Consider the following 18,755-nt stretch of genomic DNA (forward strand, 5'->3'; position numbering starts at 1 on the left):
CGAAGTACTAGGGCCCGTCAAAACAGATTTACAAACTCTCCTTTAGCACAGAGTAGTACGTCTATTCCGTTTGAAATCGGGGATAGCCACACAGAAACTGACGAAGAAATTATCTTTGAAACCAACATGGGAGACCCAGATAACAATAGGGATTTGTTGGTTGCATTAATTAGAAGTCAGCAAGATATGCAAGATAATGTTAACAGAATGACCAATTTGATGACCCAGTTTATGGCCAATAATTTAAATCAGCACCAGAATAATGGAAGGCAGAATAACCAAAATCAAAATAATGGGGGAAATAATGGGGGTCGAGATGAACAGTCAGTTAATAATCAGCCAGAAAGAACAGGGACAGCTAGACCATTTATGCCCAATTTTATTGCTAGAAACCAGCCACCAGAAAATGAACCAACAATAAGGGAAATACAGGCAAAAATACATCAGGATTGGTTAGACTCCGGTGAAGAATTTCGTTCAACAATGACATTTAGAGAATATTTAGATGTCAGTATGAAACATAGGCCAAGAGGACAGCGGGGAAATAATAGTGAATTACAAAGAAAAATTGGAAAAATGTCCATTCCTTATTTTGATGGTTCAGGTAAGACAACTGCTCGGGCTTGGGTGCAAAAATTAGATACATACTTCCAATTAAATCCTATGTTGGAAGAAGAGGCAATTAAATATGCTGCATTACATCTTGACGGTGTAGCACATGAATGGTGGCATCATGGACAAATAACCTTAGGTCATAATTTGATAGGCACTTATGTTGAGTTCACTGAAAAACTTATTGATAGGTTTGATTCTAAGGACCCTGAATTACACCTTAAGGATCTAACTCAACTTAAGCAAACTGGAACTGTTGAACAATATATCTCTGAATTTGAAAAATTGGCAGTCTTTTTCACTGAAATTTCTGAAGGGCACAAGATTGTGATATTTATAGATGGATTGTCTGATTCCCTCAAAGGGTGGGTTAAATCTTTAAACCCCCCTACTTTACAAACAGCCGTCAAAAGGGCCAGAGAATTGGAACCATCCTCAAAAGGAAATTTTTTTAACAAAGGACCACCTCCTAAACTGGAAAAAGACAAACAACTTTCCAACAAAGATGATTTCCCTAAAAACAAGCTAGATAAAGAGGAAAGAGAAGAACTCAAAAGGAAAAAGCTATGTTTCAGAGAAAGAAAAAACTATGTTTCAGTTGTAGAGAAGCATGGCAGCTTGGACACAGATGTTTAGGGAAAGGAAAAATTCATTATATTGAGGTTATGTCTGACAGTGAGGATGATGAGAATGTTGATCCTAACATAGAACACAAACCACATAACACTGAATCAGAAACAGGTACCAAACAAAAAGGAGTAATAGCATCCATGACAAGAACCCCACATTATAATATCTTCAGAGTTAGAGGAGTTTTAAATGGACAGCGGGTAATTGTTATGCTTGATAGTGGTTCTACACCTAGCTTTATAGATGCAGCACTTGTGGAAAAACGTGGGTTGCATATTGAAAAACATGAAGGATTTGATGTTAGAGTTGCAGGGGGAACTAATTTGTCTAGCACTCATAAAGTTCCTAAATTGAATATTACTCTTGGCAATTACATAGTTACTGATGATTTCTACATAATTGATTTGGCTGACACTAATGTTGTTTTGGGCATACAGTGGATGGAAACATTAGATGAATATACACAGAGCTTTAAAAGAATGGAATTCTCTTTTAAAATTGATGATAAGAAGGTAGTCCTTTGTGGTATGTCTAATAGTGGGCCTAGGATCATCAGTGCAAAAAGGATGGAAGGTATTTTCAGACATGGAGATGTGGCATGGTCAGCACAATGTTTAGTTTCCAACAAGGTATCAGGTTTTGAATCTAAAACTTATCAAGCTGATTTGTTAATAGTATTGGATTCACATCATTTGGTTTTTAATGATATTCCTCTTGGAGTCCCACCCGATAGAGGTTTTGAACACACTATTGAATTAGAAGAAGGTGCTAAACCAGTGATTACTACTCCTTATAGACATCCTAAAACATTCAAGGATGAAATAGAAAAAGCAATTAAAGAATTATTGGATATGGGGCACATCAGACCTAGTTCTAGTCCTTTTGCCTCCTCTGTAGTGCTGGTCAAAAGAAGGATGGAACTCTTCGGATGTGTATTGATTATAGAGCTCTTAACAAGAGAACAATAAAAAACAGGTATCCAATTCCTCAAATTGATGAATTGTTGGATGAATTGCATGGTGCTATCTATTTTTCTAAAATTGATTTGAGGTCAGGGTATCATCAGATTAAGTTAAGAGAACAAGACATTCATAAAACTGCTTTCCCTTGTCATTATGGCCATTATGAATTCTTGGTTATGCCGTTTGGTTTAACAAATGCTCCGGCAACATTTCAGTCCTGTATGAATCATATTTTTAACAAACAGTTAAGGAAATTTTTGCTTGTATTCTTTGATGATATATTGATTTATAGCAAAACGTGGGAAGAGCATTTGAAACATATTGACATAATTCTTGGAATTATGGAATCACAATCATTGTATGCGAAGGCATCTAAATGTGAGTTTGGAATGACTGAAATTTTGTATTTAGGGCATATGATCAATGCAACAGGGGTCCAAGTCCATCAAGAGAAGATAAGAGCCATTTTGGAGTGGCCACCACCACGGAACCTCACAGAGTTAAGGGGATTCTTTGGTTTATGCAGTTATTATAGGAGGTTTGTCAAAGGTTTTTCACAGCTTGGGGCACCCTTAATAGATCTGACCAAAAAGGGGGCATTCAGATGGACTGAGGAAGCCCAATAGGTATTCGAGAAACTCAAAGAGGTAATGAGTTCTTGCCCAGTACTTGCACTCCCAGATTTTAATCGGCCTTTTGTGTTGGAATGTGATGCTTCCGGTGATGGAATCGGGGCAGTTTTAATGCAAAACAAACATCCTATAGTTTATGAAAGCAGGAAACTTAATAAACTTGAGAAATTATATTCCATCTATGATAAAGAAATGTTGGCTATCATGCATGCATTAACAAAATTTAGACAGTATTTGGTTGGTAGTAGATTTGTGGTAAAAACTGACCATAACAGTTTGAGATATTTCTTGGGGCAAAAAGATTTGAATGACAGGCAACAGAAGTGGATCAGTAAAATTCAAGCTTATGATTTTGAGATTGAATATGTAAAAGGTAAAAATAACGTCGTTGCTAATGCTTTATCTAGAAAGCCTGAAATCAATGCGTTGTTTGTCGTAACAGCTGACTCGAAATCTTTATTGCTGGTCGAGTATTCAAAGGATTCTTTTGCATGTGATTTGTTAGATGGTAATATACAGGATGATAAATATAAAATTGTTAATGATGTAATTTATTACAAGGACGGGATTTATTTGATTCCAGGATCGAAGTTAAAAGAAAAAATTCTCCAATCTATGCATGACATTCCTCTAGCAGGGCATCCTGGATACTTCAAAACGTATCGTCAGGTAAGAGAAAGGTTCACTTGGAAAGGCTTAAAAAACGATGTCCTACGCTATGTTAAGGAATGCACCACCTGCCAGCAAAATAAAGCAGAGCAAACGCATCTTGTCGGGTTACTACAACCACTACCTATACCGGATCAGAAATGGGAAAGTATATCCATGGATTTCATCACAGGTTTACTGAAATCCCAAGGTAAAGATTGTATATTTGTTGTGGTTGAGGGATTGACTAAATATGCATACTTCTTTTCTATCACTACAGAATTCACAGCAGTTCAGATTGTAGAGTTATTCTTCAGAGAGGTTTTTCGATTACATGGTCTACCAAAGGCTATAATCAGTGATAGAGATAGCAGGTTTTTGAGTATATTTTGGGGGGAGCTCTTCAGATTGACAGGTACAGAGTTGAATCATAGCACCAGTTATCATCCGCAAACAGATGGGTAGACAGAAATAGTGAACAAGTGGGTTGAAGGTTATCTTCGTAACTATGTAGCCGGTCATCAGAAGGCTTGGGTTCGTTGGTTATATTTGGGTGAATATTGTTATAATACTACCTTTCATATGTCAATTGGTATGTCTCCTTTCAAAGCATTGTATGGTTATAATGTACCTTCCTTTCTTGACCTTGCTTTTGAACAGAGTAACATACCTAGAACTCGTGATTGGCTTCAAGAAAGCCAAGAAATTTTGTCAGCACTTAAGGAGAATCTGCAATGTGCTCAGAACCAACAAAAACTTTATGCAGATAAAAAGGGAATTGAACGCCATTTCGAAGTGGGAGACTTGGTATTTCTCAGGTTGCAACCCTATCAGCAATCTTCTCTCAAACGTAGTGGGTCTAAAAAATTAAAACCTCTATTTTATGGGCCATATCGAATAGTCCGGAAGGTTGGTGTTGTAGCTTATGAACTCGATCTACCGGTACATAGCAAGATACACAATGTATTTCATGTGTCTTGTCTCAAGAAAGCTTTGGGACAGCAGGTATTAGTTTCCGAAGATTTACCTCCTCTGAATGATGAAGGGAAGCTTGAATTGATTCCAGAAGTAATTTTGGAGACCCGTGCCAGGCATTTGCGGAATAGGACAATCAAGGAATATCTCATTAAATGGCAGAATTTACCATTAGATGATGCTACTTGGGAAAATGAGCAGGTGCTTCAACATCCAGAGTTACAGTTGCTTGTGGGCAAGCAACATTCGGGCAGGGGCGATTGTCATGTCCCCTAAATAAACATTTGACATATGTTATAAAGTATTAATTATCTTATATGAATTTCCCCATTCCGTCATATAAATAATTAATATTTCATTTTGGGTAAAAGAAATGTTTGTATTTAATTACATGTGTTATGATTTAACTATTACGGGATTGTAACTACCAAGTGGTCTTAATAAAGAATGGGCATGATCGATGGAGATCATCGAAGGTTTTATGCAAAGACAAACAAGTTTGATGAGGAGATACAACCTGTAAGAGAAGACAGGATCTGTATACAATCACCTTTCGTCAGAGATACTGACCTATTGGTCGATACGTGGTGGTGACAGCCGTGGACCAGAGAAGTGTGCTATTGGACGCATAACCTTACATTGGCGTCAACAGTGTGCGGAAAACTTCGTGTTAACTCCAAATCCGCGCTGTGTAATATTCCCGAGTGTAGTATCGGGCGTTTGCAACCAAACAGTGACAGGAACTAGCGAGGACAGTGACCGAGGCCAATCGGGGTGTGAAAGACATTCACCGAGAGAACTGACGAACGCAGTGCGGGGAAAGGCAATCACGGGTGAGCCGACGAACACAGTGTGGAAGACTTTTACCGAACACGGGGGATTACACCGATTAATGCCACAAACTTATAGTCCTGATATCGGGAAATGCTGTTATTACGGGATGTGGCACCGATCATACCAAAGGTTCAGACAATTGCAACATAGGCATACAATACTCCGTAATGACGTCGTATTGACACGAAAACTACAGGTGCATAATAAATTCTCTGAGTATTTAGATTTATAGTTGAATGCTATGTAAATATTTATCTGCACAGTGTTTATAAAAACTACGTAACAATGCTATGTGGGAACTTGGAAAGTCTGAATTACATTATTTAGGGACATCTTGAAGTTTTACAAGAAACCCACTAGTTAAAGCAATACCGCTACATACTCTAGAACACACACACCGTCCTAAAATAAGCGATTCTCTGTATAACCTGAAGTGGAAATGTTCATTTTCAAAATGTCCTAGTAAGGAACTTTACAGATATGAAGGACTTGGGACTCCTTCATTACTTCCTAGGTTTGGAAGTATGGCAAAACTCTGACGCCATCATACTAAACCAGGATAAATATACCATGGATATTTTGAAGAGATTCGTAATGCTAAACTGTAGGCCCATGACCTCTCCAATGGAAACCAATTTACATAAACTTAAAGAAGCAGCAGTAGAGTCACAACCCACTAACCCTACTCAATATAGACAGATGATTGGGTCCCTGATGTACTTGGTAAATACAAGGCCAGATATCTGTTATGCAGTTAATGCTCTAAGTCAGCTTATGTGTGAACCTAAGGAGATACACCTGGTTGCAGTAAAACACATCATGAGATACCTACAAGGTACCCTAAACCTTGGTCTCAAATATGAGAAAGTTGATATAGACCTACATGGATTTCCAGATTCAGATTGGGCTGGAAGTGTGACTGACAGAAAAAGCACTTCAGGGTGTTGCTTTAGTCTAGGTTCAGCTATGATATCTTGGATCAACAGGAAGCAGTCTTCTGTAGCTCGAAGCTCCACCGAGGCAGAATACATTGCAGCTTCTATGGCTGCCCGAGAGGCAGTATGGCTAAGGAAGTTGCTTGTGGGGTTGTTTGGAGAACCTATGAAACCCACTGTTATACATTGTGACAATCAGAGCTGCATAAAACTTTCAATAAATCCAGTGTTCCATGACAAATCCAAGCATATTGAGATTCCAAACCACTATGTGCGAGATATGGTAGACAGGAATGTGATCAAATTAGAATATGTTTGTACAGGAGATCAAACTGCATATATTCTGACCAAACCTCTTTCAGAGTGAAGGTTGATCACTTCAGAAAAGGTTTAGGTATGATAGAAAGGTAATTTGCTTTGTAATCTGTATTTGCATATCAATAAGATGTTTAATGTGTAAACTTCTTTGTCATGATAGGACATTTTGGATTTTATCCCCTGGGTTTATATCTAAGAGGTGACAATCTCTCAAGATAACGAACACTTGTATGTAGACATTATAAGGTGATGATCTTATGATGTCCAAACCAGTTATCATGTTGGATCTCTGGTGTGTCATGGATGTGCCATGATTGTGTTGTGGTAAAACATTTGTATAAGATGTTAGTGCACATACCACAACTTGGATAAGATGAGAATTTAATCTTTTCTCATATGATTATCCTTAAGTATTGCGTGTTTAGGCAATAGTGATATCACATGCTTAGGTGATATCCTGTCATCACAAGATTGACGTGATGGACATTTGTATCACGTGTTTAGGTGATACTTCATATCATGTGATTAGGTGATATGATTTTCTAGAAAGTCAGATTGTGTAAAGAATACTAACCATCATTTGAATTGTGATGCTTGATATATTGTTTTCATTTATCTTACCTAGCTAAGAGGGAGTGTTAATGCATGATAGCTTCGGTAAGATAAATGATTGAATGAGAGATAAATGAAGTCTCTCATTCAATCATTTATCCTATCGATAAACTATTAGGAAAACTTCAAGCTATTGTTCTTTCATTTGATGATCTTTCTTCACTTGTATATGTCCAATCTACTTAGTTCGATCAATGCTCAAACTATCGATAATCATATCATAGCATAGTATACCGATTAATATCGGTTTGCATTATAACTGTGATCACCGATTATTATCGGGCTAACCATGTATCCCGATTTATATCGGTTGATTTATCAATAGTAAACAAATGATGATTATCGGGATTAAGCGATTGTTATCGGGTGGCAAAGCATACACCGCTTGGTATCTAACTATTAGTTAAGCGATCACCAAGTCACGTAGACACCGATTGGCATCAGATAATAAGTTACGTAGACCCCGATTAGTATCGGCCTATTGATTAAAGTAAACACCGATTGCTAATTATAATTCAAAGGGTGCGATCAAGTAATGTCTTGATCGGTCAAGGCATTGCTTGATCCTCCCCTCTTGCATATATATATATCAATCGATATTTGTGAGAAGGACATCGAAATCTATAAATGCTCCTCTCACCTGCCATACAAAAGAAGATAATCAGATTTATCATATAAATAGATAATACATAGATCAAGAAAATATAAAATAGAATACATCTTGCATATTGAATTGTAAATTGAACATCATTTACACATGGGAGTGGAGGAAGAGGAATATTTTACTGCTTGATCTTTAATTTTTTTGAGAACTGATTGATCTGATGACATTTGTTGCAGGGTGGTGCAGGTACGTGGAGTGATGGCAAGTTGACAACTAAAATTGGGAAGAACAGTGATAATGTGCAAATTGTGAGAACTATGCCCCCATCCTTTTATGTTATTCTTTTCAATCTTAATTATGTGGGTGAAATATTTTTCTCTTGCACAGTTATTAATTGAATGGAATAAAATCATATTTAAAAAAAAATGAGTTATGTTCATAGTGTTAGATGTGGACAATGCAAATTGTTTTTTGATTTAAACTCAGATTTGGTTGAAAAACTTGGCCAAATTTTTTCAACTAAAATAAATAATAATATATGAAAAAATGCATTTTTGTTGTAGAAATGATTTTTTTCAGTCTATGAAGATTGTTAGTATCCTTTTGGAATAATCTCTGAGTTTTTTCTCCATCAATGGTTTGAATCACACTCATTGATCCATCATTAGGATGGGCAATATGAGAAAGAGCAATAAAATGGATGGCAGATCAGTCTTTTATAATTTAAATTCATGCGAGGACAAAGGATGGAGGAAAGTCTGGAGAATGAGAAAAATTAGAAGGAAATGATAAAAAAGAAGAAATATTTTCCTTGTGATTTTTTTTGAAAGAGGATAAATAGTATTAAAACATCTTAGATCACGCAGTATAAATTACTAAAATGAGGGACACAACATATTACTAGTATTTGAATTATTATATATAATAAGAATATATGTAAGCACCCCTGTCCTTTTGCCTTGAACTTTTTTCAGTTTTGGTTGTTTGACATTTTGTCAAACACTTGGCATGTATTCATTCTTAAGTCTGATTTTTCTGAGTTTTCTTTGAGAGTTGGAGTTGTTTACAAGTATTATAATGAGCCAAGTGAAACAGATACAATAATTTGAAAACACAAGAAGAACTTGCAACACTTGTATAGATCATATGACTTAGAAATTACTCAGAAAATAAATCCCAGAAATTAATAATAGTTCTGAAATTACAGCTTATCTCGCTCTTAAAACATCATTCTAATGTGGAAAGAATACACAGCAAAGTACTAACATACCCAGACAAAGAGTGCTGGAAAAGGTCTTCTATTACATGATTCCAGCATTAATAGTGTAACATACCCTAGGCAGCTACAGCAGCAACTCCAGTTGGGTACGGCTGGGTTATAAACTGTCTCAGCAGTAAATAAACAATGATATTGATCTGCCTAAACCACGTCCAGCAAACTGAGTATAAACTTCGAGTCAGCCCTTCCTTTAGTGCGTTCAAACCTTCTTCCTCCTGGTCTACCTTCTACCAACCCCCAGACGCAGTCACAATATTCCAGCATAAGTACGGCTGGTATTAATACTGTCACAATAACAATCAATGTAGCAAATTACTGTAGCACGACACTGTAGCATGTCACTGTAGCAAACACTTGAATCTTTTCTTTTCCCCTTAATTTTTTGCTGCCACTATTGCCTTCAAATCTGCTCTAACTATCTTCTCCAAATCTGCCTTTCTCTATTTGAAAATCTAAGACTTTGTAAGCCCAATGTGTTTCCTGAATGAAAACACCCTTAATCCTCCTGACTGTATCTTTCAACAGTGAAGAGAATGTTATTCATGAGGGATTTTGTCCTCACAAACCCTTGAAGATGAACTCTCCAAACAATTTCACTAATTTCTTATTCAATCTAGCTTGCCGGAAGAGGGACTCTTCAATGTCTTTTATTTTTTTCTCAAGATAGGCAATTCACTTTTCCAAGCAATGTGGGATTAAAGACTTCACTTCCTTTTAATATTAAAAAACTTCTTTTTCTCATGTAGGCGCCCAAGTACACTTAAAAGGGGGACATTTAATATTTGTAGCACATACTTTATTTGTCCCGCTAAAGTCATCTATTAAATAACAATAAAGTTAAATAATTTAATTTAACTTTATAACTTAACTTTATCGTTAAATCAATGAATAATATTAGATGGCCGTTGAATCTTCAGTCGGTATCAAACAATTACCACCAACATAAGCACCATCCACGAATCCATTGACTCACTGACCCGACCCAACTGATTTACTATAAATAGTAAGTAACCAAAAACTGCACCAAATCACCTCGGAATCGCCTGAAACTAAAACTAAAACTGCTTAGGCCAAATGGCCTCAAGATCCCTTAAATGTCCTTCAAAAAATCAATAATATTACTAGTACGATAAATACTATAAAGAGATCTAAACTGAAAAACAAACGAACAAATAAATTTAAAAAGATAATGTTGAAACAATATGTTTTTAAAGAAATCAATAGAAGCCAAATACAATAATATCATAAAAAAGGTACTATTATGTGTCACTATATTAATTTTTATATAATTATTTTAGTAATAATAATATAGTTTATGCCTTGCAAAACTAAGAATGCGTTAGAGGGAAGAACCTAGCGAAGATGTGCGAAGGTAATCTCGGGGTGCGAAGCCATAGCCGAGTTGGTGTTTTGAATGCGGATGTAGGTGCGAATGTGTAGAAGAATGGTGTCAACGTCCAGGGCACAAACAAAAAGTAGGGCATGAAGGATCAGGACACACACAGAGGTAAGAAACAAATGGATGCCAAGAAGGGTGGAGATTGTGCAATGGACAGTGAAGTGCGAAAACGTTATTCGGTTTGATCCAGATCAGCAGTGGAGCATCCGGAGCCGCCAACTTCTTCTCTTCTCTCTCTCAATTTTATTTTGTTGGGCTCGGCTCAAGGTGAGACACATGCAACTGGAGGGGACCTCCCAATCTGGACCCAAAAACTCTAGCGACATGCAAAAATAGAGCCTACCCTTTTCACGAGTGTAGTGCTTTGCCTATGTGTTAAAAGTTAAAAGCATTTTCAAAGTGCTCCATTCCGCCGAAGTTTGCATTATAAGATAAAACCGCGGAATTTTTTAAAGTTTGCAAACGCCTCTTAAAACCCGAAGTTCCAACCAAAGAGGCGAAGTCGCGAAGTTTCCATGGTTTGCAAAAGGCGAAGAATCGCCGAAGTTCGGCGACCAAGGCAAGGTTGCTAGAGTCTAAGTTTGCATAAACTCCTCAAACTCCGAAATCACAATTTGAGGTAAGTGTTTGAAGTTTTAAAAGGTTTCCAAACTCTCTAGAAACCCCGAAGTTCACGCAGGGTTAAGTTCGCGCGAAGCTTTTAATCCTTGCAAAGCTCTCCAAACCCATTCTCATCACGCAAAAGGGAGATTGAAATTTTAAAGTTTGCATGAAACCCTTCCCCATTCTCCGAAAATCGCCAGAAAGGGCGTAAATGTTAAAGTATAAAGCCTACGAAGGCTCTTCAAACCTCTGAAATCACGCCTAAGGCAAAAATCACACAGAAGTTTGAAAGAGGAGCAAGTCTTCGCCCAAGTTTCACGCAAGGGCAAAATCGCAAAGTTCGAAGTTTGAAAAACGCCATAAACCCATTCAAAACGCCCAAGGCAAAAATCACGCAAAAGTTTAAATAGAGAGCTGTAAAACGCCCATCTTTGACGCCATAAAAGAGAAAACGCAGAGGTTAAAAAAAGCATTCCAAACTCCCGAAGTCTGCCACTAAAATTGCGAAGTGAGAGCTTGCAGCAGAAGTAAATCACCCAAAATTCCAACAAGGGTAAGTTGTTGAATCCAAGTCTTCAAAACTGCATTCTTCTCCAAACTTAGGCACGAAATAAGAGACATAGAGTTAACCATTAAAATTTGAAATTGCAGAACTCTCCCATTCCAAATTACAGTTGTGCATTTGTCTTTTCAAAGGCATGGGGCATAAGAGAGGCATTTTTCAAATTCCAAAGTAAATCATTCCTGCAGGCCAGATTGTGCGGATTGACACCATTTATTTCGCCAGGTAAGCTTGCTTTGTCTCTCTTAAAATCATTTAAAATATATGCAAAATTGGATGGATGTGTTTGTGTAAAACTGATCGAATGATTAAATCCTTAAACCGCATCTTTTCCTGTTTAAAAGGCGTCAGGCAAAACAATTGGAATCAAAGTCTGTTCCCAAAAGTTAACCAGGAAATGCATTTTCAGACTTAGGGAATATTCAAACTTCATCCATTTTGAAAATCAATCTTAAAATGTCTAAGTGTAAATTTAGCAGTCGAAATCGCCTAAGTCCTTGAACCGCAGTCGAATAAGTAAATGTGTAATCGAAGAGCTTAGTAATGTTTGTTAAAGCATAGTAGCTTCGGTAAGATAAATGATTGAAAGAATCTCTCATTCAATCATTTATCATATCGATAATTATGATGAATAACTTCAAGCCCTCATTTGATAAACCATTCTTTATTTGTATATGATCAATCAAATTAGTTCAATCAAAATGCTTAACTGTCAATTATCATTCTATATTATAGAATCCCGATTTAATATCGGTTACACTATTTGAGTTCACCGATTATTAAATCGGGTTAACCATTGCAATCCGAGTTAATTCAGTTGACTCATTTAATGATAAAACAAACAATTATCGGGTAGACCAAACATCGATTAGTATCGATGTTAACTTATGTTTGCACCGATTGACATCAGGTGGTAGAATAAATATATACCGATTGTTATCGGGTGTTAAGGCAAGCATTCACCGATTGGCATACACTGATTGTTATCGAGTGTTAATATAAGCATACACCATTTGGTAAATAAACACCATGTATTATTATTATAGCGAAGGGGCACGATCAAGTAATGTCTTGATCGGCCATGTCTAAAAAAAATGGCCGGTCAAGGCATTGCTTGACCGTACCCAGTCTGCTATATATATATCAAATGGTATTTGTGAGAAAGGACATCGAAATTCATAAATGCTCCTCTCACCTGCCATACAAAAGAAGATAGTCAGATTTATATTTTTAAATCAGTAATACATAGAACAAGATAATATCAAATAGAATATAACTTGCATATTGAATGTAAATTGAACATCATTTGCATGGTATCAGAGCTATAGTTAAATCGAACCGGAGGTTGTTCAATTTTACGTAAAATTCAAATCAAGCATATATTCAACATCACAATCCTATCAATGGCTAGCGCTATTAGATTTGAAGACAGACTCGGAGGAGGTGATGACTTCTCCGCATGGAAATTCAGAATTCAAATGATTCTAAAAGAAAATAAAGTCGAATCATTTGTAAAGACTGAAACTGAAGAACCTGAGACTGAACTTGACAAAGCAATTTGGAGAGAAGGAAATGATAAGGCTATCAAAATCATAGTTGATGGGGTAAGGAACAACATTATGCCCATTATAAGGAAACATGAAATAGCCTTCAACATGTTCAAAGCACTTGAAGATGCTTTTGAGATATCTAATGCCAGTAGAACCTTGGCTCTAAAAAGATAAATAAATCACATAGCCATGATGAAAGGAGAATCAGTCAATGCCTACTTCATGCGAATATCTGCGCTAAGGGATGAACTGGCAACCCTTGGATATGAGATCCAAAGCAAAGAATTAACCCTCATTGCTCTAGATGGGTTGCCTAGCATATGGGAAACATTCGTCCAAGGCATCAGTGCAAGGGATAACTTCCTAAAATTCGATAAGCTAAAGGCTGACTGTCTCCAAGAGGAATCAAGGCAAAATAAGAAAGGGATCAAACAGAAGAATATAGATGAAGATCTTCAAGTTCTAAATACGAACTCAAACAAGAAAGGCAAACAGAAGCAATTCAGGAAGAGAAAAGGTCATCATGGCAAGAACTCCTTCAAGAAGGACCTCTCTCAGATTCAATGTTACAGATGTGACAAATTTGGGCACTATGTTGCCAAATGTCCAGAAAGAGCTAAACAAGCCACATTTGCCAAAACAGGAAAATCCAAAAGGGAAGAGGACTTCGAGAAGTATGTACTCTATTCAGCACTCACAAATCAAGCATCAAACAAAGTGAACTCCTGGGTGATCGACAGTGGCTCATCCAGACACATCATAGGATTCAGAGAAGTACTAGACTCCATGAAAGAGGAGAATGATGAGGAAGTAACTATCGGAGATGATTCTACACACCCTCTCAAAGGAGTTGGAACCTGCACCATCAAACTAAAGTCGGGTGTATCATTACAACTTAGAGGAGTGCTATATGTTCCAGGCATCAAGAGAAATCTAGTCTCAATATCAGCATTGGAGGACAATGGATACAGAGTAACCTTCATGGACAATAAAGTATTGGCTTGGCCAAAGAACTCATCCATCAAGAAAGCTAAAACAATTGGTCAAAGACAAGGCTATTTGTATGAGCTATGTACAGAGCCCAACTTAGCCCTAATTCATGAGACTACAGATACCAACGAAATCTAGCATAGAAGACTAGGCCACCTAAATTTTTGAGCTTTATCATCAATGGGAGACCTTGTCACAGGTCTACCTAAGTTAAAGCAATATCATTCAGGGGCATGCACAAGATGTGCCCTAGGTAAAAATACTAAGGGTGCTTTTCAAAATAGTACTAGGAAAACAAGTAAAATTTTAGAGTTAGTTCATTCTAATGTATGTGGACCTATGTCCGTACCTTCATTGGGGGGATTTTTGTATTATGTAATATTTGTTGATGACTACTCTAGGAAAACTTGGATCTACTTTCTAAAATGTAAAGAATCAGAAGAGATCCTTAATAGGTTTAAAGAATTCAAATCACTAACAGAGAACTACTCAGGAAATAAAATTAAAACCCTAAGAACTGACAATGGGGGGGAATACACATCAGAATTATTTAAAGAGTTTTGTAAAAATTCAGGGATTAAGAGGGAGTTAACAATACCTTATAACCCTCAACAAAATGGGATAGCTGAAAGGAAAAATAAGACAATCGTTGAAGCTGTCAAAGCTATGATTCTTGATTAGAATCTAAATATCAATCTTTGGGCAGAAGCAACTAGCACTGTTGTATATATTCAAAACAGATGTCCCCACTTTCATCTTGAAGATAAGACCCCTGAGGAAGTCTTTACTAAATCAAAACCTGGTATTAGCCACCTTAGGATATTTGGATGCCCTATATATATTCATGTACCTAAGGAGAAAAGATTAAAATTAGAGCCTTCTGGGGAAAGGGGAATCTTTGTAGGATATAGTGAAACCTCCAAGGCTTACAGGATCTATATACGTGGTCAAAAGAATATTGAACTAAGCAGGGATGTGATCTTTGAAGAAGACTTAGCTTTCAAAAGAGCCCAAACCTCTCTAGACCCTGAAGTCTATATCCCCACCCCTAGCATAGATAGAGATCCTACTCCTGAGCTTCAGAGGGAGAATCCTGAGGAAACTATAAGTGAAACTCAAAGTCCACCTAGAGAAAACCTCAAGAAAAGACCACTTTGGGCCACCAAAACTGTAGCAGAAGCTCAGAAGTTTGTTGCTCCTCTAGGAACCTTCAGGGAAAGCAAAAGGCCTAACAAATTCACTAGCTATGTTGCCCTTATGAATGATCTCTCCAAAGCCAAACCAAACAATGTATCAGAGGCTCTTGAACATCAAGTATGGAAGGATGCCATGTCTGAAGAGTATCAGTCCATTATGAAAATTGATGTTTGGGAGATTGTTCCTAGGCCAACGAAGATATCTGTTGTTTCATCTAAATGGCTTTTTAAGATCAAACATACTGCAGACGGTAGTATTGAAAAACACAAGGTTAGATTTGTAGCTAGAGGTTTCTCTCAAAGGGAAGGAATAGTTTATGAAGAAACTTTTGCACCTGTTGCTAGATATACATCAGTAAGAGTTGTATTTTCCATTGCAGCAGCTAAGGGGTGGAAGGTACACCAGATGGATTTAAAGACAACATTTCTAAATGGTGAGGTCTCAGAAGAAGTCTACCTAGAGCAACCTGAAGGGTTTGAAATTTATGATGCAGAGTCTCATGTGTGCAGACTCAAGAAAGCTCTCTATGGGCTTAAACAGGCTCCCAGGGCCTAGTATGAAAGAATTGACACCTATCTCTCAGGACTAGGCTTCTCTAAAAATGATGCAAATCCTAATCTCTACTACAAAAGAAATAAAGGTGATATGCTAATGTTGATTTTATATGCTGATGACTTATTAATTACAGGAAATGATCATCTTATAGATCAATGCAAGAAAGATCTATCCAAAGAATTTGATATGAAGGACTTAGGACTCCTTCATTACTTCCTAGGATTGGAAGTATGGCAGAATTCTGACAACATTATACTAAACTAAGGAAAGTATACCTTGGATATATTGAAAAGATTCAGAATGCTAAACTGTAGGCCCATGACCTCTCCTATGGAAACCAATTTACATAAACTTAAAGAAGCAGTAGCAGAGTCACAACCCACTAACTCTACTCAATACAGACAAATGATTGGGTCCCTGATGTACCTGGTGAATACAAGGCCAAATATCTGTTATGCAGTTAATGCTTTAAGCCAGTTCATGTGTGAACCTAAGGAGATACACTTGGTTGCAGTAAAGCACATCATGAGATACCTACAAGGTACTCTAAACCTTGGTCTCAAATATGAGAAAGTTGACATAAACCTACATGGATTTACAGATTCAGATTGGGCTGGAAGTGTAATTGACAGAAAAAGCACCTCAGGGTGTTGCTTCAGTCTGGGTTTAGCCATGATATCTTGGATCAGCAGGAAACAGTCCTCTGTAGCTCAAAGCTCCACCGAGGCAGAATACATTGCAGCTTCTATGGCTGCTCGAGAGGCAGTATGGCTTAGAAAGTTGCTTGTGGGGTTGTTTGGAGAACCTATGAAACCCACTATTATACACTGTGACAATCAGAGCTGCATAAAATTCCATGACAAATCCAAGCATATTGAGATCCCATACCACTATGTGCAAGATATGGTAGACAGAAATGTAATTCAATTAGAATATGTTTGTACAGGATATCAAATGGCTGATATTCTGACCAGACCTCTTTCAAAGGTGAAGGTTGATCACTTCAGAAAAGGTTTAGGTCTGATAGAAAGGTAATTTGCTTTGTAATCTGTATTTACATATCAATAAGATGTTTAATGTGTAAACTTCTTTGTCATGATAGGACATTTTGGATTTTTATCCCCTGAGTTCATATCTAAGAGGTGACGATCTCTCAAGATAATGAACACTTGTATGGAGACATTATAAGGTGACGATCTTATAATGTCCAAACCAGTTATCATGTTGGATCTCTGGTGTATCATGGATGAGCCATGATTGTGTTGTGGTAAAACATTTATATGAAGTGTTAGTGCACCTACCAAAACTTGGATAAAGATGAGAATTGAATATTTTCTCATATGATTATCCTTAAGTATTGCGTGTTTAGGCAATATTGATATCACGTGTTAAGGTGATATCCTGTCATCACAAGATTGATGTGATAGACACTTTGTATCACGTGTTTAGGTGATACTTCATATCATGTGATTAGGTGATATGATCTCCTAGAAGGTTAGATTGTGTAAAAGAATGCTAACTATCATTTGAATTGTGATGCTTGATACACTGCTCTCATTTATCTTACCTAGCTAAGAGGGAGTGTTAATGCATAGTAGCTTCGGTAAGATAAATGATTGAATGAGAGATAAATGAGGTCTCTCATTCAATCATTTATCGTATCGATAATTATGATGAATAACTTCAAGCCCTCATTTGATAAACCATTCTTTATTTGTATATGATCAATCAAATTAGTTCGATCAAAATGCTTAACTATCAATTATCATTCTATAGCATAGAATCCCGATTTAATATCGGTTACACTATTTGTGTTCACCGATTATTAAATCGGGTTAGCCATTGCAATCCGAGTTAATTCGGTTAAAACAAACAATTATCGGGTAGACTAAACATTGATTAGTATCGATGTTAACTTATGTTTGCACCGATTGATATCGGGTGGTAGAATAAATATACACCGATTGTTATCGGGTGTTAAGGCAAGCATTCACCGATTGGCATACATCGATTGTTATCAAGTGGTAATATAAGCATACACCGTTTGGTAAATAAACGCCATGTATTATTATTATAGCGAAGGGGCACGATCAAGTAATGTCTTGATCGACCATGTCTAAAAGACATGGCCGGTCAAGGCATTGCTTGACCGTACCCAGTTTGCTATATATATATCAAATGGTATTTGTGAGAAAGGACATCGAAATTCATAAATGCTCCTCTCACCTGCCATACAAAAGAAGATAGTCAGATTTATATTTTTAAATCAGTAATACATAGAACAAGATAATATCAAATAGAATATAACTTGCATATTGAATGTAAATTGAACATCATTTACAATGTTCATGTCTAAATCAATCAAGCTCTTTAGCTGAAGTATCATGCTTTCTTCAAATTCGGTTTTCAAATTAATCCTTGTGTGCTAACGTATCCCTTTTATCTAACCCGCTTTGTTTCCTTCATATCGTCTCGTAATCCACGTCCGGCTATGCAGGATAGATGCCTAAATCTGCGGTAGAGTCCTCAAAAACACCTGGTGCAGCCGTAACGTCCTGAGCATCCAAGTCAGACATCCCTCATAGAGTCGAAAAGATGAAATATCAGTATTAGAGAGGAGGATTGAGGGAATCAAAAGTTCAAAGCGTGTGGGAAAATGTAGGTGATACTGACCTGGGCCACATTGATATTCAAGATTTCAGAAACAGAGTATTCTTCCCTAACGCTTATGGCAGGCCTAAGCGGATGATGGAAAGTGGCATTGCCCAAGCGGCAGGATTTCCCCCGTCAGTGCAAAATTATGAGCTGGTAGTGGAGGTTGTCTGGCATTACCAACCAAACACCAGATTGGTGCTCCT

At 37.1% G+C, this 18,755-nt stretch overlaps 1 protein-coding gene across 1 annotated transcript in view; it reads left to right on the forward strand.

The window, feature by feature from the left end:
- The window catches only part of LOC131047880 (uncharacterized), a 185,501-nt gene that overhangs the window by 106,451 nt on the left and 60,295 nt on the right, over nucleotides 1–18,755 (forward strand). Inside the window, exon 4 of the mRNA XM_057981688.2 lies at nucleotides 7,999–8,070. Within this exon, the coding sequence (XP_057837671.2) occupies nucleotides 7,999–8,070 (72 nt within the window). The remainder of the gene's footprint in view (nucleotides 1–7,998; nucleotides 8,071–18,755) is intronic.

This window comes from Cryptomeria japonica, chromosome 3 (genome assembly GCF_030272615.1).
Source record: "Cryptomeria japonica chromosome 3, Sugi_1.0, whole genome shotgun sequence".
NCBI classification, from domain to species: Eukaryota; Viridiplantae; Streptophyta; class Pinopsida; order Cupressales; family Cupressaceae; genus Cryptomeria; species Cryptomeria japonica.